We start from the raw sequence: 22,576 nt of genomic DNA on the forward strand, positions 1-22,576 counted from the left end.
ATAGCACAGATGGCTCTAAGAGGGGCAGAAGTTGGCTCCAAAGTGAAGATTGGCACGTATTTCCTCCTGTGATGGCTGTGAAGTTAAGCAGAGGAAGAATCCCTGCTGTATGCAGACTGCTTGTGCCAGGCCCCAGCACATCACATCTTGGAGGGGCCACACGCCCATGGGTCACTCTGCTGTAGGGGCAGGGGCTCACAATGGGCTGCAGGTGTGCACATAGAGGTGCTGCCCCTTCCTTCGTCCCTTGCATCACCTCCTGGGGACCGTGCGCTAGAGAAGGGGTGCAGCTGGAGCTACCCCACTGCTTCTTGTTGGTAACAGTGCCCTGTGCCCCATTAAAACTGCCCCCAAAACAGCAGCAAAACTGCTTTGGGATCACATTTCAGCTGGGTTACTGGGCAGGGAGGCTCCCAATGGGCTGAGCTTTGTGCAGTTTCTTCGAGGAACCTCTCACAAGAGCGTCCTGTTCTCAGGTGGCTTAGGGCCATGGTTGGTTATAAGTTGACACAGAAACCAACTATGGGAAAGAAAGGCACTGTTGTACAGGAAAAGGCTTTTTCAGAGTGAGGCAGTGCCCAAGCCCTGGCTCTGCAGACAGATCTGTCCTCACATTTCTGGCTACAGGGGCAGTGCCTCAGCCTGCGGTTCAGACAGCCCTTCTGGAAAGACCCTGCAGTCAGTGCACAGGCACAGCATACTGAGCACATCTCAAGCAAGGAAAACAGCCGTTTCCTCTGCCAGGTTGCTGCCAGGCCAGGTCTGACCCCTTCTGAGAGCCACCAAATTTCTAAGCCAGGAGCAGAGGGATCAGCAAGGAGCGAATTGTGCCCACAGCGAGCGCTGACACGTGGGCTGTGTCTGAGCACACTGATCCTTACGCATCTTTGTGTTGTTGGCACATTGCTCCTCTTCTCGAGTGAATTTTCCCTATTGGAAAACTGTTCTTCATCCAGGCACTGGGAGCCTCATGAACTTTTAATTGATCATTAATTAGCAGAAGTGAGATAAGGACAGCGGAGCAGCAGGCGCTGCCAGGTGAGCACCAGCCTCCTCTGGCGTTCTGCTTCCTGGCTCCGCTCTCACCAATCCTGAACAAAGCGTGATCCCGAGGCACACAGGAGTCACCTGCCCTACTCAGACCTCGGCACTGGCCAAAACCCTTCAGAAATGAGCAAAACTCACAGCAGACTTCCACTCTTTTCTACCTGCAACTCCTTGAAAGCACGATGCTGAACCATGCTTTGGAAACCAGCAGTCCAGGAAGGAAGCAGGGCAGGGAGCCAGGCCCTGCGCCTCACCTCTGCTTCTCCTTTTTCCTCCTGAAAAGATGTGAATTGTGTTGGTGAACCCCTGTGAGATCAGCAGTGCCAGAGGGTCACACAGGAGTGTGGGCAGGGAGCCCAGCTGGGCTGAAGGACACCTGAGCTGCAGCGATGGACGCACACAGAATGGGGGGCACAGCACTGCTGGGCTGGGACTTCTACCAGGAAGGTGCAAGGGGAAGCTTTTGCAGTGGCACTGCCAACAAACAGCACGGTGAGCATGAGGAAGGGATCAGAGGTGCTGAGCTGCACACACCTATGGGCAAGTCCCTGCACCTGGGATATGACCCACGGCACCCAGCCTAGCACCAGCTCAGCCCATCTGTGGCAGATGGGTGGGGTAGGGCTTTTTTGTCTATACAGCACCCTGATCCTCACCCCTACCAGCTCAGCCTTGAATGCACTTCAGGAAGAGAAAGGCACACACACAGATCTCACACATACAAACTCTGCAAGCTTCTCTCCTTAATCCAGAACAAAACTGATGTGGGCGTTACAGCACTGGATCTTGCTTCTGAGCTCAATTTGCTGCTGCAGGTCTCGATTCCGTGCCCTCTGGCACCCAGCTCACAGCCATGGCGACCTGATGGGCTTTTTCCTGCCCTCAGATCAGTGCTTTGCAAAGCACTGGGTGCCCTCTGTGCACAGATACGAAGCTGTGCCTTCCTCCTGCTGGGAAGCACTGACACAAACACCATGCCTGTACTCGAAATAAATCCTCCTTTAATATCTTACAGTTACTTTAAAAGTCCTTTAAACGCTATTTTACAGATCAGCACAAACGTGACACAGGTTTGGTAAGGCTGCACATATATGTACAAGGACGGCCTGAAGGAACCTTCCACTTCCTTCTTTTCATTTCCAGAAAGCATCAGAGGTCAAAAAATGAGCCAGGATTACGAGTCCCCAGAGGGTGTGCTTGTTTTTCCTCCCCAGCGTGGAAACTCTTCTCCTGTAGTTCTATATGGCCAGCTGAGACCAAAGAGCTTTGCACCACCAACAGCAGCAGGAATATATTTAGCCACGGATGTAGGGATCACAAATAGCACTGTTTTGACAGGATAAGGTGCTATTTTAATGAACTGAACAACAACTAAAGAAAAAAAAAAAATCAGCTGTCAAATTTCAGCCCCATTGGAGACAACGCACACAAGCCTGTCTGGGAAATGTGAAAAGTCAACGGGAAAACTTGTTTAAAACCTGATCCCGGTCCTCGGGGCCTGTTGGACTTAGAATGCTGCAATGTCACCACCAAGGGGAACACAGCTGCTGTGCCCACAGGCCTTGGGACGGAGCCCAGTCTCACTCCAATTAGTGCCAAGGGCTGCCCAGGCCCCATTTGCTGGAGGACCCAGATGGAGCAGAGCTCACCGTGGCTGAGCCCCGCAGCCCCAGCAGGATGGAGTCCCTTCCAGATGCCTCCCAGGGAGCACATCCTTGGTGTTGGCATACTCCTAAGCCTGCAACAGGCAGCATGCTCTTCTGCCAGCCATCGTTAATGCAACCACCAGCTAACTTGAAATAACCTGAGAGTTGTCAAACCAAGCAAGGTTCTAGCCTCATTTAGCTTCTAGCCTCATTTATTGTTCCTGGGGTCAAAATACTTCCAAAAGCTCCCAACTATTGCAAATTTCTGTACCTAAGGCCTCACGGAGAGAAAGAGGAGGGTGGGGGGGAACCTCCAGGGGAACCTGCAGGGGAGAGGGGATCTCAGAGCCTATCATTGCCTGCAAGCATCACTAGTGTTATTGGTGCTGGGTCCTTCTCTACCAAAGCCACACCCTGAGGTGAGGCAAGGCAATCCTAGCACTTTACCCAGTACTCCCCTCCCTCCTATGAGCACGAACATGGTTTATGCTCTATTTCAAGCACCTATAGAGCATTCAGCCTCTGGGATGTCTCTAGCACTCATGCACTGGTGAGCAGGATGCAAGAACACCAGCTGAACAGCAACTCCATCTCCCTCCTGGATGAACTCTGAAACTCTGCAAGAAGTGGAAGGTTATCTCCTGCAGGTCCTGGATTTACAGCTAACACATATGTGTGATGAGCTGCCCATGCCCTGGTATGGCCTATTGCACTGGATTCGCTGGAACACAAAGAGCAGTCCATAATTCATACTGGGCTCTTTCTGGGCCCCAGCTGGGTCATTCTGCATTGTGCTGTTTCTCTGCACCCATCTCTCATAATTTAAAGCAAACCCTGAGAAAGCCTGTGCCTATCCCCAGAGAACCATCCCCGGCATCGCTGGCTTATTGCAAGTGAAATGTCATCAGAACATTGGCTGCGTGGTTTTCAACTCCACATGCATCTGCTCCACCTGCCACCACTCAGCCAAAGACATTCACTTTCCAGAATGCATTCTCCCCAGCATCACATAGGCTTTGCAGTCACTAAGTATGGCCACAGCACCATTTGCTGGCAGGAAAACGTCGCTGTCCTTGCCTTGTCCTCTCAGTTTGGTGTTGGCAGCCTGCTCAACCAGGTGGAGATCTCACTTTCCTCCCAGGGAATCCTGAGCTGTATCGGAGCCTGACACTAACATCATTTCCCAAGGATGGGCTCAGCTCACATCAGAAGCAGTTCAATCACCACACTATGGCTTCAGACTGCAGGATGTCTTGGACAAAAGTGGCTGGTCTCCAGCAGGACAGCTTCATTTTGGTGTTGGATGCATGTCTGGTCCAATGAGAGCACAGGGTTCTTCTATGGCAACGCTCCACTGAAGGTGGAAATGGGTAAACACAGGAGAGAATGAAACTCAGAGGAGTCCTGGGGAGTCAAAGAGGACCTTCTCAGTGCAAGAGGATCACTGTCCCTTGGTCTGTAGCACACAGAGATCTCACACCTGCGAGGGAGCAAAAAGAAACCAAGATGTACGTCGGGTGTGTGGCTGAGAATCACAGTCATGGTGTGCAGCAGAAACTTTGCAAGCAGGAATCAGTGCAGTCTTTAACAGGACTGGGGTTTGAGTGTTAGGGTTCAGGTCCTATAAGCTGGCTCAGGTTGGGATCCAGAGCAGAAGGATACACACAGAGCCATTTCTGACACCCATTAGAGAAAATGAGAATTTCTGCACCTCTGCTGTTCTGGTGAAATGGAAATAGCTCCTTGTACATTTCCTGCACTGTACTCTCACATTAGTCCCTTGGGTTTCACAGCAAACAAGTTAACTAAGAAACTTTTCTTTAGTAAATGAGACAACATCTGAAATCTTTTTTCCAGTGGGTCAGCTGGTTTGATCTCTTTGTGCCCATGGAAGCACAGTGAGTTTACAAATCCTGTCCCAGGGAGCCAGCTTCTGCCCTGGGGGCACAATGGATGGAAGAACAGTCAAATAAACAATTTTTGCATGCTCTACCCCAGGCTCTCCCATGAAAATCATGAGTGGGAGATGAATAGGCATGTCAAAGGTGATGGAGGACTCCAGTGAGATTAAGAAGTTGAAGGCTCTGCTCATATACACCTAATGCTCCCCAAGTACCCATTTAGAATGCATGACTTTTCTCTGACTTATGACTGGTCTTGCTGGAAGAGCTCTTCAAGAAGCTGAACAGTTGACTAGAGATCACCCTCCAGGCTGTGGTAGTCATAAAAGGTAAAATGCTTTTGGGATATGATCATCCATCCCATGTGAACACAACTGCACTACAGATCTTGAAGCTATGTCACACCAGCTTGGGCATCTGGCACAGGTACACCATGGTGATCAGGACGCTGTCCCTCTTGGTCACCTGTACTTTGTGGACAAGTCCTTAGACAGACGATGCACCACCCTGGGAGGCTGGTGCCATGTTGCAGATCTTACCTGGTTACACTCTGCAGGATCTTCTGCTCGTCCTGATCCAAGCACACAGCGAAGGAGGACTGGACACCAATAATCTGGACCTTGTCTACCTTAATCTGGGACACGCTGAGCTGCTGATAGAAAAGGAGTCCAAGTGAGGGATGTGACAGGCTCTGTGCATTAACCCTGTGCAGGGAAGGAGAGCAGGGCGCCCCAAAGCTGAGGCCGATGGCCAATACAAACAGGATTCCCCAAGGCGTTACTGACAGCTCCACAGATCTCAAACTCCACCTCTTGCCCTGCTTCCCTCCCATCTGAGGAGCCCCTGTTACCAAATGTAAAAGCACCATGATTTGAGTTACCTGATTGAAACTTTTTTTGGATTTGGAGTTTTGCCTTTTAACCACTTCCGTCATGGTCAAGTTGAGACACTCCGTCTTTGAGGCTGTAACAAAAAGGGAACTGTTATCACCTGGGGATCCTGGTAGGAACTCAGTTGGTACCCCTGCCCAACAACACGTCCCAAAGCAAGTGGGTCCCAGCAAGATTCCACTTGCAGAGAAATACAGTGTATCTGTAGCTTTCCTACTTGCATGGTAGGAAAGCAATGAGAGAGACGGATAATCTTCCAAACACAGCAGCAAAGAACATGTAAGTATCTTAGCCCCTAAACAGGAGAAAAGCAATGGCCTCAGCATCAAGAGCTCTCCCAGTTTGGCCCTTCCTGCAGTCTGCTTGGAGATGCTCCTGCTTGTCTGGAATTACAGTGACATCCTGTGGCCAAACCGCTGAGCGTGAAAACACAGAGACCCTCAGGAGACCAGGTTTATTTGGAAGGAAGGAGATTCACGAAGGAGAAGCTTCTCCCCAAGCACTGAGCTGAAGTCATGCCCTGAAACAAAGCCAGTGCACAAAGCAAAGCTCCCGAACTCGCACAGAAACACCCAACTCAAAGCACACAGGAGATGAGCAACTAACTCCTGCTGGAGTATTTCCAAGGTTGTCTGCAGGACTTAACAGATGGAGCACCAACAGGAGGAATGGAGATTTAGGTGGAGCTCCGTGGGGCACATAGGAGCTATCTCCTGGTTGGTAGACCACCTATTTGACCTGACTGCTCTGCTCACAAATACAAATCTGCCAGACAAAAAGCACACAAGGAAAGAGGATCAAAAAAAATCCTCAGTTTGCTCAGAACTGTGTGTCTGCTTGTCAAAATAGCAGAGCTCAAGCAAGAATGTAGAAGTTGCTTCTACATCAGCAAGCTAACAGATTAAAAGTCTTGCTGCCTTTAAAAGCTTCAAAGCCTTATTCATACCCTCCCAGCAACCTGAACTAAAAAAAAAAAAAAGGTAATTATGAAACAAACCAACATGGCAGCAGCTATCTGCGAGGGCAGGAAGGAAACGGAGCTGCAGTGAGAGCCTGCAGAAGGCTGGCTGCAGGGCACTGCTGCTGTGATGGCAGGACCCAGTACAAGCACTTCTTCCCTCAGTTCTTTATTTAGGAAGTTTAACCTCTTCCTAAGGGGCAACCCAGTGCAGCAGACTCCCCTAGCTTGAAGCTAAAGGATAACGGGAAATCAAATGCCCTTCAACCCTGGCATGGTGCAAAGGAGAGCCAGAGGCTGCCCTATCTCTTGTCCCAGGGAGCAACAGGCACCTCCCAGGTGTTTTCTACAGTCACACATCCCTGCTTTGCTCTGCCTAGAGGAGCTAAGCTGTCATCTCACTCCACCATTCCCTCCCACTGCCTCCCACCCCGAGTCCCAAAGCCCAGCTGTACCCACCCAGATCTTCGTACTTCTTGCAGGCTTTGCTGAGGTTAACAGACGTGCAGACCTTCTCAACATCGTTCCACTGACTCCTTCCACTGATGGCTGTCTGCAGGGACAAACTGAAGCATGTGAGATGCCATCCTTCAGGCTGTTACCCTGCCTCCCACTTCTACCTCCTGTGGTGGGCTGACCCAGACCTGGGTTTCCCTGAAGCTGAACAGGCAAATTTTGAGTAGGCATTAAAATTTGTTTGGCCTTGGAATTATAAAAATTGATCAGAGGTAACACCAAGTAATTACAGAGAAACCACAAAAACAGGACTGCTGTGAGCAGCAGGAGATTGCTCCCTGGAAGCAATGCCCACTGATACAAACTGGCACCCAGCACGCATCAAGGCTATGGGAGCTGGCTGCACATTCCTTATTATCTTGGGCTTCTCAGGAGTGGAAAGCCACCACCAATTAGCCAGCAAGTTGAACATTAGGTTCATTTTGGCTCCGCTGGCCTTGGATTCAGGCTCCACCAGCACGCTCTCAACACTTGTCCCTTCCAGCCCCCAGCTGAGACAGCACTGAGGTGGATTTCTGACACAGCTGTGCTCTGCAGTCCCCACGTGCTCACCTTGCTGTAGGCGATCTGTAGTGTTAGTGGGATTGCTTCTCTGTCTCCATCTATGCCCAGCCTTTTGCTGCCCGGACCTGCACAAAACAAGGAGCAAATGTCACCTGGTGACCTTTTCTCCCCAATCTTCAGGGCTGCTAACGTAGCACCACTCAGTACCTACAGAAAAGGGAAAAAAAATCCTGCTTTGCTGAACGCAGACGCAGAGCAGAAAGGAAAATGTGGCTTAAAAGCTGCCAGAAAGCAATTCATCCAGTGCAGAAGTTACAGGGCAAACTGAGAGCAGTGCAGCAGGGGCAGTGCTCCGGGGAAGGCACAAAGCAATAAGAGGATGCATGGCTAACCCAGCTCCTTGGCCAAGTCAGCACTTTGGGGGAGTGGGGCGATGATAGTTTGTGGGGAAAGGGGTGCTTGGTGAGCTCTGATCAAACGGACAAGACGAGATGTCAGAAAAGCTGCAGGTTAAAAGCATGACACAGTGCTGGGATGCAGTACAGTGGTTAGCCAAGAGATGTCCTGCGAGCTGCAGGCTTGAAACTTCTTTACAGCTCATACACTCAGAGAGTTAACAGAAGAAAAAGGAGCAAGGTACGGACACGGCTTCACTCCTGAAGGGGAACGCAAGAACCGGAAGCCTGGCTTCAGAGCCCTCCTGGATCCCACATTGAGGCCAAAGTCCTCTCCCTTCCCCTGCATCCCTGCAGCCCCTCTTGGCAGACATCTCCCAGCCCAGCAGTGTGTGGACACCCACCCCAAAGCTGCAGAAGTGGGGAGATAGAAGAAGGAACAGTCACAGACCTGATGCCTTGATGGCCCGTGTGGCCGCCGAGTGACCCAGCTCCAGGGAATGGATGAAGACTTCGGTCATCTTCTCCCCCCCTATGAAGGTGAGCTGCCAGGAGGAGAGAGGAGATGTGGTGATGAGGTGACCTCACAGGGCCGTGGAGCTGGAGGATGTAACCTGTCCCTCCCACTTCTTTCCACAGGAAATGGGCAAATTATTTCAGCTTTGAAAATACACATTTCAACCACTGCCTCGGGTGGCACTTTCCTCCAGCTACACCTCAGACTGTTTTAACAGACCATCGGCACGTGAACCATCAAAGCCACGAGCACAGAAATGCATTCAAACCTTCTCCACTGCAGGAGAACCTTCTCGCACAGCAGGTTATGGAGAAGGGATTATGTGGAGGGGTTTGGCTTGGGAAAAAGAACACCAGAGAGATTTCCAGCAATGTGATTGATCTGCCAGCACTGACAGGAATCTCTCTTGTGTAGGGCAGAAAGGTATTGGGAAGGAAAACTGCTCGTGTCAGTTGAGAATGGTTGGGCCAGGACCTGCAGACCCCTGATCCCTTAGCCAGAGCATCAGCCAAAGCGCTGTGGGCCCACGTGCGCAGGTCCCCAGGGGAATACAAGGAGACCAAGCTCAGCCCCACCAGCACACAGCAGCTCTGCCATACCCATACCCACCTCCCAGGTGGGCCCCACGTTGGTGGTACGGGCAGAGGACCCCCTTTCCCCTGCTGAGCTCCTCTGCCTACCTCGGTCTGGTAGAGCTGCAGCAGGATGGGGCGCGTGGCAAAGCGGCAGTAGTAGAGGATCACGTCGGCCAGGATGGGCAGCTGCTCCCGGGAGTCCTCCTGGGGCTCAGCCTCAGGCTTGGCAGACTGCAGTGAGGAGGGGGGTCACAACCCTGATGGATATGTGGGACCTATAGCCCAGCACCACCACCTCAGGGATGGAAACCCTCCTCCCGACCACCAGAACCACCCGTTTCCACCCCATGCCCACACACAGCACAGCCTGTCGGGCAGCTTCAGGCGCGATGTTCAGCAAATGCGCCTCAGGGAAGGGGACACCGAGCTCTCCCAGCCAACACGTTCATACCTGACACAGGACATCCATGGGCAGGTTCATCAGCCCCAGAACGTTCCGCTCGTACCATGGGTCCAACATGCCGATGTAGTGGGAGATGTCGTTGGTGCTGCTCTCCGCCCCAGCTGAGGTGGGCTCCTGAAACCAGAGATGGGGGGGTCACCCCGGAGCCCCCCCAGCTCTTCTGCCCTGGCTTAGGGCTGGTGGAAGAGACCCCAGGGCTGCTGCTGCCCAGCCTGCTGTGGGATGAGGACACGTACCATCTGTGCTGAGGCACGGAGCTGCAGGTCGCTTGGGGATGGAGGAGGATGCATCAGCAGGGCCGTTGGAAAGGGGCAGCTCCTCTTCACGGGGACATAAAAAAACTGCAGCTTGAAGTACCTTGTCAGTGTAGGGCAGGTGCTCTCCTTCAGCCTAGGAGAAGCGGGGAGAGGGCTGGATGAGCAATGTCCTTCGGTACAGCCTGGCAAGGCAGGATGTGATGTGCAGAATTAGACTCCAGTGGTAGCTGGAGGATCCTGTCTCCTCAGAGCGAGGCAGCGATGGAAGGCACACATAGAAAATGGCTTGTCTGTGCCACACTGACTTAATGACAATGTCACCTGGCAGTCACTGTCCCCGCTGGCAGACAAAAGCAGCTGGATGTCCCCACACCAGGACCCCGGTGACCACAGCAGCAAGCCTTCAAGGCACGGACCCCACCACATCCCACAGCCATGTCCCCGCGCTGCCCCGCTCACCTCAGGTTGCTGTAGGCTCGGGCTACTTTCCCTGAGATGCGGTCGGAGCCGAAGACCACCACACGCATGGTGGCCACTTTGGCATCCTCGTCATAGCTGAGGAAGGGCCGGCGGGGCAGGCTGGGCAGCTGTGGGGTCTGTGGGGTCTGCAGCCTCTGGCCCAGCCCGTGCTGTGGCAATGAGTGAGCGCGCCGGGAGCGTGCCGGGATGCGGGGCTTGGCCGGGGGGTGGCACAGGCTCTCAGCACGGCGCAGTGGGAGCGAGCCCATATCTGGACAGTCCTTCAGGTCTCTCCTGAGGACCAGCTGGCTTTTGCTCTTGAAAAGTTTGTAGATTTTGTTGGTCAGCGTGTGTCTGTATTTGTGGTGGGTCTTCTCCATCTTCAGCTCTGGCCGCCCAATCATGTCCAGGGAGCTCTCGTCGCTGTCCTCTGCATACCCGCTGTCCATGCAGTCCTTCAGGCTGGAGACAAAAGACCGCAAGGACTTTTTGGAGACCACTGTCAGCTCTGAGATGGAGTCCTTGGAGCTGCTGAAGAGGGACACGCGGGAGGGCTTGGGTCCCTCTTCTGACAGCACTGAGTACACAGAGTCTTTGGAAATGGAGGAGATGGGGGACAGCAGCGAGTCCCTCTCTGGGGAACAGCCATCTGTTTCCACGTCCTCCTCTTCCTCTTCCTCGTCCTCCTCATTCTCTGAGGCCACAGGCTCAACAACGCTGCACTCCTTGCTGAGGACATCATTGAGGACATCTGAAAGGCACGGGAGGGAGATCAGAAACACGAGCAGTGCATGCGCATCCCATGCAACGGCCCTATGGCAGCATGGCCAGCATTCTGTCTAACCCTGCATGGCTTCAAACAAAGAGCTAAAAACCTCTTCCCGAGCATTTTTAGGTTTCCATAAGGCGCTCTGATATGATGACAAAACAAAACTCGTTTGACATCACATTCTGTTTGGGTTCTCTAAAAACAAAGAGTGGTTGGGTTTTTGCTTCCTTCCCATGCAGAGTTCCCAATGCACCCTGCATCCTATCTGGGTTAAATCAGAGGGGAAGAGGGATGCAAGGTGTTTGGATTATCAAACCCTAAATGGACAGTCAGGAAAGTGACAAAGCCCAAGCTAGAGAGCAGGTTCAGCACACTGCAGCCATGAAGCCACGAATGCTCAACCTTCATGGGGCCAGAAGAGGTCTTCCAGGAATGGGGAAGCCAAAGAGGTCAGGACCCCTCTCTGCTTACCAAAGTTATCCTGGTCCCAGCTGTAAGCATAGCAGCGTGAAGTAGGGATGGGGATGGGCTGCAGCCTGCGGGGCTGCGCATCTCCTGTGGAGAGAGGAGAGGAGTCAGCTTGTGGGGACCCTCCCCATGCTGCAAGCCCCACACAGGGCATCTAAATGGTCAGAGCCATGGGGTGCTGCCCACCCCGTGCTGGTTATATGGGCAGTTCACATCACGCAGAGAAACAATGCTGTCATTAACCCATGAAGTCACATGTGACTCTCAGAGCCACCAAGTCAGGCAGCAGACATTGCTGCCACAGCTGGTTTTCTGACTGAACGTTCCCATCTTGGCCACAAAGGCTGGAGATGGATTATTGTTTTTTTGACAAGAAAAAACATCTGGCTCATCATGCAGCGATGAAATAGAGAAAGAAAAAAACAAACCCAGTCCCTGTCTTATTGTGCCAGGTTAAAGTTTTGCACAAAACAGGGTTTCACACTTCCAAGCATAGCTCACAGCACAAGGGAACCCATGGCTGATGGTGGGATCAAGCTGGCACTGGACCCAGGAAACAAGAAGAGTGCAGGGACTTCTCACCTCCAATGACAGGAAGCGCAGCTGCCCCAGCAATGTCCTGCAGAACGCTCTGCAGCCGCTCCCGGGCCAGCACAGGGTCACTGCTGGCAGCTGCGACCTCCTGAGCTTCAGCAGCACTGGCGTAGATCTCAGAGAGCTCCTCCAATGTCTTGGCCTGGGGAGAGCAGAGCCAAGGGAGAGGTGGAGGGGAGCACAGGTCTGTAGGGATGGTCACGGAGTCTGAAGCCCTGTATCTCTTCCCTCCACTAACCCTCCAAATCATATACAAATACAGCAAGAACAGAGTGGGATAAGAGTAGAGGAGTAAGGAGTAGAGAGGAGAAAGAATAGTTCCACCAGCAGAAGATTATGGGCTTCAACTATCAGACCACTTTGGGGCTGACCCAAAGTTAATCTTTAAGAGCACTGTCCCAATACTTCCCAAATACAGATGAGCATGGGGCATCAGCCACCTCCCTAGCAAGCCTGTTCCAGTGCCTAACCTCAATAAAGCAGTTTTTTCTCATATCTAATCTGAGCCCACCCCGATGGCATTGAGCCTTTCCCATGAGCCTTGTCACTGTTACCCAGGGAAAAAGGGTGACTGGCTCCCTTCCCCTGTCCCTTAATGCATCTGAACACACCTACAGGATTTCACCACTAGTTTTTACCCCCCATAAACACCAGAGCAAAGAGTTCCTGGGATCAAACGACATTTTTTTTTGCTGCGTTTCACAACGGGGGGCTTTTCCTATCTCCAGCTGGGGGCACAGCACCAGAGCCCAGACCCGAGAAGAGAGGGGAAAGGCCGTGCCCACCTTCAGGAGGCAGCGCAGGCTGCCCAGGTCGCAGCGGGTGCCGAAGGTGACCTGGTAGAGGTGCTCCAGCAGCAGGATGAGCGCGGCGTGCCGGGGCGGCTCAGTGCCGCTCAGCTTCTCTGCGATGGAGAGGAATTCGCTCTGCACCTCGGAGCGGTTCAGCAGCAGCACCGTCCTGGGGACACGGGATGGCTGTTAGAGCTGGCAGCCAGGCTGGCACGCTGCTGGTGTGCAACACTGGGTAAATTCCCGCTAGATGGCAGCGTCCCTTCATACGAGCTGCGGATGTGGCTGTGCAGGAGCGCCAGAGCCATGCTGGCGGTGAGGGTGGGTGGGAATCCTCTGTCCTGCCCCTCCTTGGCATCACCTCTTCTGCCATATCCGCAATATCACCAGCCCCAGAAGGGCTCCAGCCTAGCAGCCAGTTGTCCAAACTGGACACCAAGCATTTATGATGGAGAGGGGAACAGAAAATCAGAAAACGTCTTCTTTTGCAAGGTGAACATCACAGCTTCACGGAATCACACAGCATCACAGAATGGCCCGGGTTGGAAGGGACCTCAAGGACCATGAATCTCCAACCCCCTGCCACATGCAGGGCCATCAACCTCCACATTTAATACCAGACCAGGCTGCCCCATCCAACCTGCCAGTGAACACCTCCAGGGATGGACGGAGCATCCACAGCCTCTCTGGGCAGCTGTTTCAGCTCCTCACCACTCTCATAGTGAAGAACTTCCCCCTGAATCCAACCTAAATCTTCCCTCCTTCAACTTAAAACCATTTCCCCTTGTCCTGCCATCATCTGCCCTTGTAAAGAGTTGAGCATTCCTTCTGAGCTTTAAGTTGCTGCAGGGCTTTAAGTTTTCTGAAGGACTTCGGCAGGGAGATGGTGCAGGTATGAGCTACATTTTCCTCCTTGTTGAGGGCATCTGGAGGAAAATATGTGAGGCTGGCAGGCTTCATGGGAAGCCCTTGCACACATAGCTCGCCTCCTCCTGCTCTGCCACCAGCAGGGCTGCCTTCTTTCCAGGAGCTGCTGCTGGAGAGAAGAGCCACATCCTTCAGCTGGGAAGGCTTTTTGCTCTGGACCACAACATGAACACCAGCAGGCTTTAAATTCCCAAATCCTGGAGAGCACGTAGTCGTGTGCTTACATTTATGGACGTGAACGATGCACATAACTGAGCAAAACCAGCTCTGAATTAAGGATGGGCCAAGGTGCAACTGGTTCTAGAAAGCTCAGGCAAAGGGCACAAGCTTTCAAAAAGCCTGACATTCAGTTTGTGTACAGCCTTGTGCCAAGTTTTCAGGGTTTCATGCAAATGCAGCCACCTCGCTGCAAGCCACAGGTGCTTGCACTTGCACTGGCACAGAGAAGGGCAGCTGTAATAGGAAAGCAACACAACAGCATCAGTGCAGCTGGGTGGGATACTGGTGCAGATCCCAAACTGTGCAGCATGCATATAGAAGCCAAAGCAACAGGACAGCCTTCCCATCGTGAGCAGGGGTAGCTGTGAAAGGACTGTCCCTGCAGCCAGGATGGGCATGTACTGCTGGGCTCATTTCCCTATTTACAAATGAGGTGCCAGGGCAGGAAGAAACGTTCAGCCCTCAAGTCAGGTGCAGGGTTTGACTGAACCAGCGAGCCCTGCACTGCTGCACTGGTGTGAGCTTGCTCCTGTTCTGCTTTGGCCTGGCGGCTCAAGCCTTTGCCTTCCCTGCCTCAGATTTGCCCACAGATCTGTCTCCCTGTCTGGGGATATCCAGCACAGGATGCCTGCAGGTACACATCTGTGGTTGTGGAAATGTCACAACCACTCTCCCCCTCCCTTTCCACAGCTCAGCTCTGCCATCCAGCTCTTCTCCCCTGTCACCACCTCTACTTTTGAGATGCTGATTGCTGCAACTTTGTTGTTGCTGCAGAAGTAGCATGGGATAGTGGAAATGATGGAGCAAGGCCAGCAGTGCCTGCACTTACACAGTGGAGCTCTGGTAGTTCTTCATAGGCAGCCCCTGCTCCGTCCTCACCAACCTCTGGAAGGAAATCCCTGGGGGAGAAAGCAGAGGACATAAGCTATGGGGGTACCACAGGCTGCCTTGCTCCAAGTGCTGTCTGCTGTAGCAGGAACAGCAGCAGCAAAAGTCCTTACAGATGCAAAGCACAACTCGAGTGCAAGGGGAATGAGCCCAGGAGCAAGGGAGCGGTGGGAGAGGAACCAGAAAGTGGGAAGGGGAAGCAGCTCCATGTCCAGACCCTGAAGCCCCACTGCTGGCTGCTGTGGGTTACACCAGTGATAATTCAGCAGAATCTGCCCCTTGCTTTATCCTTCCAGTCCTGGATGTCCCTGTGGCCAGCAGGTCACAGCCACTATCCCTCCTGCAGGGACAGAGCCCACGATGGCTCTGGTAGGACTGAGTCTAGCATGGGCAGCCCATGTCCCCAAGCTGCCTCCCGCAGGAATGCCTCCATGGTGCCATCAGGATGACATCTGCTGGACCTGGAGTTGCAGTCCTTGTGACTGGGAGACAACAGCAAAGCCCATCCCACCCTAAACAGCAGGAGGGGCATACTGGAAAAGATGGCATCAACAAGATCCAGCACCCTTAGCACCATGGGCAGCCACATCCCAACCCCAACTGCTGCTTGACAGCCCCAGAGCTGCACCAACACGGGAGGAGTACCCACAGCCCCCTCAGTTTGCACCACTCTTTCAGAGACATCAGTCCCAGCTTGTAGATAAAAGCTATAGCATTCTTGGCAAATATTGACAGCAGCTTGTTCTCAGTTAATATTTACCCCATCTCAATCAAAACTGTTGCTTCAGCCTCTTGTCAGGTCACGGAGGCTGTGAGGTCCCGGCCAGTGTTCCAGCACAGGACACATTTTCACTGTTCTTGGCTGCTCTGTGGCACCCGGCCCCACACGCCAACACCTCCCATCAGCTGCTTCATGCAGTGGTGGGGGAATCCCATTTGTAGGAGGGGAAAAGCCCTTGGATCAAAGTCCCCAGCTCAGCAGCCCTGGGCACTTGTGGTAAGGGCAGAAGGAAGCAACATCCCCAGTGCTGGGGCTTTTCCAGTGGTCTTTACAGCAGGGCCCCAAGTGGTGTCACAGCAATATATGGCCAAGGAGGAGCTGGGACAAGCATCCGTGTGATCACATCAGCCCTGCTGCTCCTTCTGGAGGCCAGGAGCTGTGTGATGGCCCAGACACACCTCTCCGGGTGGCCAGGGTCTCCTTAGAGACTTGCAAAGGGGATTTTAATGGTGGGCATCCATCCCTATCTTTCCTTGTCTCATTAAAAGATTAACAGTGTGCCCCTTGGGGCTTTGCATGGATGGAGACCTTGTGTTTCACATTCCATCTCCAAACCAGCTGTCTGTATTAAGGACACAAGGTGGTATCACCAGGCCCAGCTGTAGCCCCCATCCCCTTCCAAGCGTTCCCCAGCCCTGCTCAGAGCAGATCACGGCCCTGTGCAAGACAAAATGATGGCTGAAATCTGCTCTGTGCAATGACAGCTCTCTGTGAGCCACGGAAAGATGGGGAGATTAGGAGACAGGGCTTTTGAGAAATAATTGGAAGAGCTGCTCCATTGGGAACAACAGGGTATCAGCAAAGAGTCCCTAATTAATTGGGGCGCTGCTGCCACTCCACGTGCCCAAAGCCGGATCACAAGGCAGCATCTCTTCTACAAGGACACAGCTGGGGAGTTCCTCTGCCTTATGGAAACTCCACCCCACAGCAGGCTCAGACCCTCCCACCACCTTCATGCTGATGAATGGACTCACTGTTAGCACCCCCGTTATGCCACAGAGCATCTCGAGCAAAGGCTGTGGCTCGGCGGAAGCTGCTGGCATGAGCTTTGCCATGCAAAAGACCAGCAGACTGAAAGGCAGCCAGGAAATAGTGACAGTCCATGCTAATCCACACCAGCCCTGGGCCGAGATCGGATGCTCCCATTACTTTGCCCACAAGGCAGCACCCCAAAAACACATCCCTGAAATCCTGCCTTGCTCCTTCAGAGAAATCTGGTCGCACTCTGCATGCGCTGGGGGCTTTGCTCATCCAGGGAAGCAGCATCAGTGTCACACGAAAGCCCACGGCAGGGCAAGAGCACTCACCTGGTGCCTTGAGCTCATCACTGATGAAAGTGAGCAGCTCACGGAAAACGTCGCAGTAGGGCACGGGCCAGGTGAGGAAGCTGTGGTAGATGCTGGCAGCTTTCAGGAGCAGCTCGGAGTCTGGTGGGATGTGGGGAGCCTGCAGGGATGGGGAGGGGTGGTGAGAAAGGGAGCAAGGAGCTGGTGCTGGAGCTCTGCATAAAGCCCAGGGGTTATGGGGTGGGATGGGAAGAGGAGCGGATGGGATCAGGGCTCACCCCATGACACCCCATCCTCTTCTAAGGAAGAGCCAAAGCACCTCACTGGGCACAGCTGCAGAACAGCTTCCTCCCCTGCGCCTCCCCAGACTCACATGCCACAGCCTATATATAAACTCCCTTTTAACAGCCATAGATCCATACAGATGAATCACATTGAAGTCTGTGCTTTTGCAAGACCTGGCAGCAATGATTTCCTCGGGATAATGATGCATTGTGCTAATAATAATGATAATAAAAAAATACTTCCTGTGAATGCTCTGCTCCTTTTCATTAGCATTGTCTGTGCATTTTGCCCAACTCTACAGTGCAATGAAAACAATTTGGCTTCTCTGAAGAGAGATACTGCCTCCCTTTCTGTCTGACCCATCTTTAAATGCAAAGATTAAAAGCACCAAAGTGCATTTTTTTTTCATCTCTTGCAGCTTGTGCAGCCGTTCCTTGCCCTTGATCCCTGCAGATTCATATGGGATCTTTTCAGAGAGGAGCAGACCAAAGCAGAGTGGGACCTTGCAGATGGCAGCTACAGGGGGTTGGGGAGTGCTGTGTGCAGCTGACTTACATAGAGGACGGCGTAGTAGAAAAGCAGGGCCAGGGGCATCACCAGGTCGTAGTCACACTTCTCCTGCACCTGTAGGAAACAGCAAAAGGGAGAAGGATGAGCATGGGGGTGCCAGATGTTCCCCTGTGAGTGCATCTGAGCCCTCTCAATCCACACCACCGTGCAACCTTCCCCAACAGGTGGAGACAGATCATCTCCGTGGGAAAATCCCCCTAAAGCACCCACAGAAGCAGCAGGCAGTGGCACACTCTGCCTTTACTCTTGAGAAGCCGCATCCAGCCGAGCTCCTGACCCTCTGATGCTCTCGATCCTTGCAGAGTTGCATAAAATTTTATGCAGGTGGACCAAAGCAGGCAGCCCAGCCCTGCTTAGGGATTGCAAATGGCAAAGCCCAGTGCAAAGCATGCATTTCTGTCCCATCCTCAGCAAGATTATTTCAAGGGACATAGGGAGTGCTCAAAAGCAGGCTTGCAGACACCATCTCCCTTTGTTTACAAGCATGGCACAAAGTGCAAGAAAAATTTACGTACAGCACAACATAATACAACGTCATTGTAACAAGATCAATCCCAGCCACTGAAAACAACTCGTCGATTAAACAGTAGCAGCAATCATGTTAATGTATTAGCGAGGCAGCCTTTCTTCCCTCAGAAATAAAAGGCAGCATTTACCCCATCACATGAACCCCAGATTTCCTCCCACATCATGGCATTCCCCCCAGTCCTCCTGCCTGCAGCCCCAGGCGGCCCTGAGCTCTCCCACACAGGGTTGGGCATGGCAGCCCATACAGTGAGTCTCACTGATGCTTCAGCTGCCCCAGCTCCATCCCCTGCACTGCAGGAAGCTGGGCAGAGCCTCAACAAAATCTCCGCATCCATCACTTTGGAGCTGCTGGACCAACATTGCCCACCAATGGGGTTTGAACACAACCCCGAATTGCCCATCAGGACCTGCAAAGCTCCTCCCCAAAGCCAGCAGCCCCCACTCACCTCCTTGGCCTTGCCGAGGATTTTCTCCACCAGGATGAGGTAGTTGCCAGCATCCCTGCTCACCAGCTCCTGCAGGCTCCAGCAGTTCAGGCACAGCCCTGCTGCAAGGGAGACAAAGCACAATGACCAAATGGTGCTCACAGGAGGGATGAGCAGCAGGGAGGGGTCAGGGGGAGGTGTTTGATGCCTGGGTCATATTGCTATGGGGGAAAAAATAATCACACCCTAATTCTGGACAGATTTAAGCTCTCCAAACGGCGCTTGTCACAGCAGCATCACTTTTGACCAAGCCTCTCAGCATTCTTCTTGCAGCCCAGTGCACCAAAGGCAAAACTCAGATCCCAGCCCCTCTGCAGCCAAGGGTGATGCTCACCCCCTGAACAGCTTCCCAGGCCCTGCAGCTGCATGGTCAGACCTCACAGCAGCATCGCTGCTAAGCCTGCCCAGCATTTATTCCACCTCCTCAGTAGCTCCAAACAGTCATAAAATACATGTAAACCCATCCAGAATAGCCAGATATTGAAAGAGAACTGCAGAAGGAGCTGTAGTTCCCTCTGTCTCTCACAGACAGGTGCTGGGACGCCTGTGGTTTTCCTGGCTCCCTGCCATGTTTGTAGATGAATGAACAGGGCAGGAGCTGTTGCCCATTGCAAAGTTCCCTCGCTGCCATGCAACATTTTATTTTCCACAGATCAGTGTTTTCCAGCGCAACCTTTTGTTGTGGCACCTGATCAACGAGGGCACAGCCATTATGGACAGTAATTCAGCTCTGAGTTTTCCTTTAAGAGAAGTCAGTGCAATGGCACAAAACCAAGGCTCTCCTCTGGAGGACCCCAGCAGACCAAACAACTCAATGCCGCCCTGAAGAGCAGCACCCTCCAGGAAAACACTCAGCATCCAAGAGATATGGTCAGAGCAGACGGGAGCTTTGCTGACCTCAGCAAGAGGCAAAGCCCTGAAACACAGCTCCAGCAGGGAGGTTTGGGGTTAATTCAAGCTGTTTTGCACCCAAAGAGCCCAGCCCAGCAGAGCTGAGCAGTGCAGCACCAGCCAAGGAGCAAGAGGCTTCCTGCATGAACATGGCTGTGAACACAAAGGGCAGAGCCAGGCACGAGCCCTTTCCTTCCTCTCACTGCTGGCACAGAGGAGGAAGCAGCAGTGTCTCAGGCAGGGAAATACTAGGATGCTTCCCTGGAGAAGTGCTGGGCTGAATGCACAGCATGCTGGGAGCAGGGAAAGGCAGCAGAGACAAGAGCAGGGCTGGAGGGAAGCACCGTGCCAACACAACGCAGGGCTGAGGGCTCTGACCCATTTCTGTGTGTTCTACAGGAAATCTGAGCTAAAGCAAAGGATGCAGCAAGGCTGAGTTAACGTTGCTCTGAGCAGAGGAATTCCTGTTAGACTCACAGCCACGGCAAGGTACTGGGATGACCCACAGCAAAGCAAACAGTGCTGGGAAGCTACAAGCTGCAGGGGCTGGGCTCCTCAATTTGGCAACGCAGCGGTAACCAAAAACACACCAAAACAGCTGCGTCCTTGCTAAAAATATTCTCCAGCACAAAAAGCAGCTCGGAAATCCTGGACACAATAAACAAAGACTGTGCAGCAGAGCACCATCAGGCATCGGGCAGGACGCTGGGTGAGAATTCCCTTTTGTCTCTGCAAAGTCCTGGTCAGAAGCATCACCTTTCTGAGTACTGGGAGCAGAGTTCAACCCTGTATCCAGAAAAAAAAAAAAAAAAAAAAAGGCTCTTTGAGCACTGAAGGTGATGCTCTTCACATGCACAGGTCAGGAACGAGAGCCCCAGATGACACGAATAGCACATGAGCCACCTGCTCTGCAAGTGTCTCCTCCATCCCTCAGCAGGTGCCCTGTGGGCAGCCAGGCCACAGCTGGGCACTGTGGTGGCACCAGGGCACTTTTATGAACAGAACCGAACAGAACTGCAGAACAGCACCTGGTTTATGAGCAGAACAGGGGCAGGATGCAGCCAGGTGGGAAACCACATCCAGAAGTTTACTTGCAGCTGCTCATCCGAATCAGTACAGCTCAGCAAAAGGACAAAGGGAGGATGTACACTGAGTGCACACCGAGAGCTCAAACCAGACTGTCCTGCACATTGCACTTGCACTTGCTTCACCAGTAGCACATTTCTTGCTCTGAGATACAAAGGAGGCTGGCAGTCTGCAGGGAGGGCGCAGCTTGGGGGCACCCTTGTATGATGCTGGAGCCTTGTTCCCCATTATCTCCTGTGAAAACACTGGGGGGGGGAGATAGGAACATCCACCCATAGGAAGTGCTGTGAGCAGAGACCCAGGAGGCTTCAATTGCTGTCAAGTTCTGGCCCCGTGGGCGGCCTCGGAAGGATGAGGCTCTGTGAGCAGCACTGTGAGCCACCTCCTCCTGCTGCAGCTCCTTCCTGACCTCAGCTGCTGCGGCTGCTGCTTCCCTTGCGCTGCTCATAGCGGGGGGAGCATCAAATGGGGATGGATAGATAGATAGATAGATAGATAGATAGATAGATAGATAGATAGAGAAAGAAGAACCTTTACCCACGGTGCTCAGGGCGAGCATCCCGGTGCTGTCAGAAGTGGAAGTTGGAAGGAGAGAAAAGCAGAATGCTGCAGCTCCATTTCCAGGCTCAGAGCCACACCGGTGGGAACCCGCACCACATCGTGCACTGTGTGCAGCCATGGTGCTTCCAGCAAACCAGGGGATGGGCAGGGCAGTTATCCCAGCCATAAAACACCACACTAGGCTGTGAGATCAGCTCCAGGGTTACAACCTGTAGGGTTGAGAGCTAGTGGTAGTTCAGTGCTCTGTTATTAAACTGGAGCACCCCAACTACACAATTCTGATATTTAGATGACTGCATTCATGCAGTGCTTTCAGCCTCCCTTCACTTAGGAGGAAGTTTTCACCCAGAGGGTGGTGAGGCACTGGAACAGGTTGCCCAAAGAGGCTGTGGATGCCCCATCCCTGGCGGCATTCAAGGCCAGGCTGGATGTGGCTCTGGGCAGCCTGGGCTGCTGGTTGGTGACCTGCACATAGCAGGGGGTTGGAACCAGATGATGTTTGTTGCCCTTCTCAACCCAGGCCATTCTATGATTCTATGATTCTATGACTCATTAGAGCTGAGCACACCAATCTGAGCCCCACTATTGTATCATCAGACGCTGCTCTGGCTCTCCAATGACCTCCATCCTTCCTCAGCAGCACCTTCATCCTTCCTCGCACCAAGCAATCCACAACAGAGACACAGCATTCACCTCTCCCTGGGACCTTTGGGGCACCAGGCTGCCCTACAACTTCCTCAGCATCTCCCCACCCATCAAGACCCTCAGTCCCCATCCTACTGCAGCCCTTCTCACACCTCTGATTTCCCCAGCAGCCAGACCCAGTGCACTCCTCCACCAAACACTCTGTTCCTGTGAGCAATACACCGTTTTGCTTCCTGTGGCACACCAGGAGTTTACTACCATGCCCAGCAATGAGGAATAAGGCAGTCACACTGTGCCCAAACGCATCTCCATGAAGGAAAGCACATCACGTTTGCTAGCACTGTTCCACTTGATTCCTCCCATAAATGCTGCAGTGTAGGAGGGATGCTCAGTTTAGGCTCCTGAGCTCACTATGTGCTCTGGGACGTAAATCTGCAATGCCAAAGCACTCTCACTTCTGCCCTTTGCTGATTCCACAAACCTCAGCAGCTCAGTTGCTCACACGGGTGAAAACATCACATCGGAAGTGATTATTCATCCTCTCCAGAACAACCTCCTGCAAAGTTACTGTGCAGAAATTTTACCTCCAGTAATTTAAAACGGAGCAAAGTCCCAGCAGTGCTCCAGCCCAATGAGCTGCAGCATGGAAAACCTTATTTTGGTGCATCATACAG

The 22,576-nt window shown here is 52.8% G+C and overlaps 1 protein-coding gene across 4 annotated transcripts in view; it reads right to left on the minus strand.

Annotated features, from left to right (window-relative positions):
* Positions 1-2,036: 2,036 nt before the first annotated feature.
* Positions 2,037-22,576, minus strand: part of PIK3R5 (phosphoinositide-3-kinase regulatory subunit 5) — a 41,930-nt gene continuing 21,390 nt past the window's right edge. For 2 of the 4 annotated variants that reach the window (XM_042833427.1, XM_042833426.1), the window contains exons 3-19: positions 18,681-18,781; positions 17,692-17,760; positions 16,873-17,011; positions 14,726-14,795; positions 12,745-12,919; positions 11,948-12,101; positions 11,369-11,452; positions 10,129-10,879; positions 9,649-9,802; positions 9,401-9,526; positions 9,055-9,180; positions 8,309-8,402; positions 7,511-7,587; positions 6,902-6,995; positions 5,475-5,557; positions 5,134-5,246; positions 2,037-4,173 (exon numbers count right to left, since the gene is read on the minus strand). In XM_042833427.1, the coding sequence (XP_042689361.1) occupies positions 4,032-4,173; positions 5,134-5,246; positions 5,475-5,557; positions 6,902-6,995; positions 7,511-7,587; positions 8,309-8,402; positions 9,055-9,180; positions 9,401-9,526; positions 9,649-9,802; positions 10,129-10,879; positions 11,369-11,452; positions 11,948-12,101; positions 12,745-12,919; positions 14,726-14,795; positions 16,873-17,011; positions 17,692-17,760; positions 18,681-18,781 (2,552 nt within the window). In that variant the 3' untranslated portion in view covers positions 2,037-4,031. The remainder of the gene's footprint in view (positions 4,174-5,133; positions 5,247-5,474; positions 5,558-6,901; positions 6,996-7,510; positions 7,588-8,308; positions 8,403-9,054; positions 9,181-9,400; positions 9,527-9,648; positions 9,803-10,128; positions 10,880-11,368; positions 11,453-11,947; positions 12,102-12,744; positions 12,920-14,725; positions 14,796-16,872; positions 17,012-17,691; positions 17,761-18,680; positions 18,782-22,576) is intronic. The other 2 variants (XM_042833429.1, XM_042833428.1) reach the window with 2 other exon arrangements.

Source organism: Centrocercus urophasianus, unplaced genomic scaffold (assembly GCF_019232065.1).
Source record: "Centrocercus urophasianus isolate 14NV4802_14NV808 unplaced genomic scaffold, USGS_Curo_1.0 seq_41, whole genome shotgun sequence".
Lineage (NCBI taxonomy): Eukaryota > Metazoa > Chordata > Aves > Galliformes > Phasianidae > Centrocercus > Centrocercus urophasianus.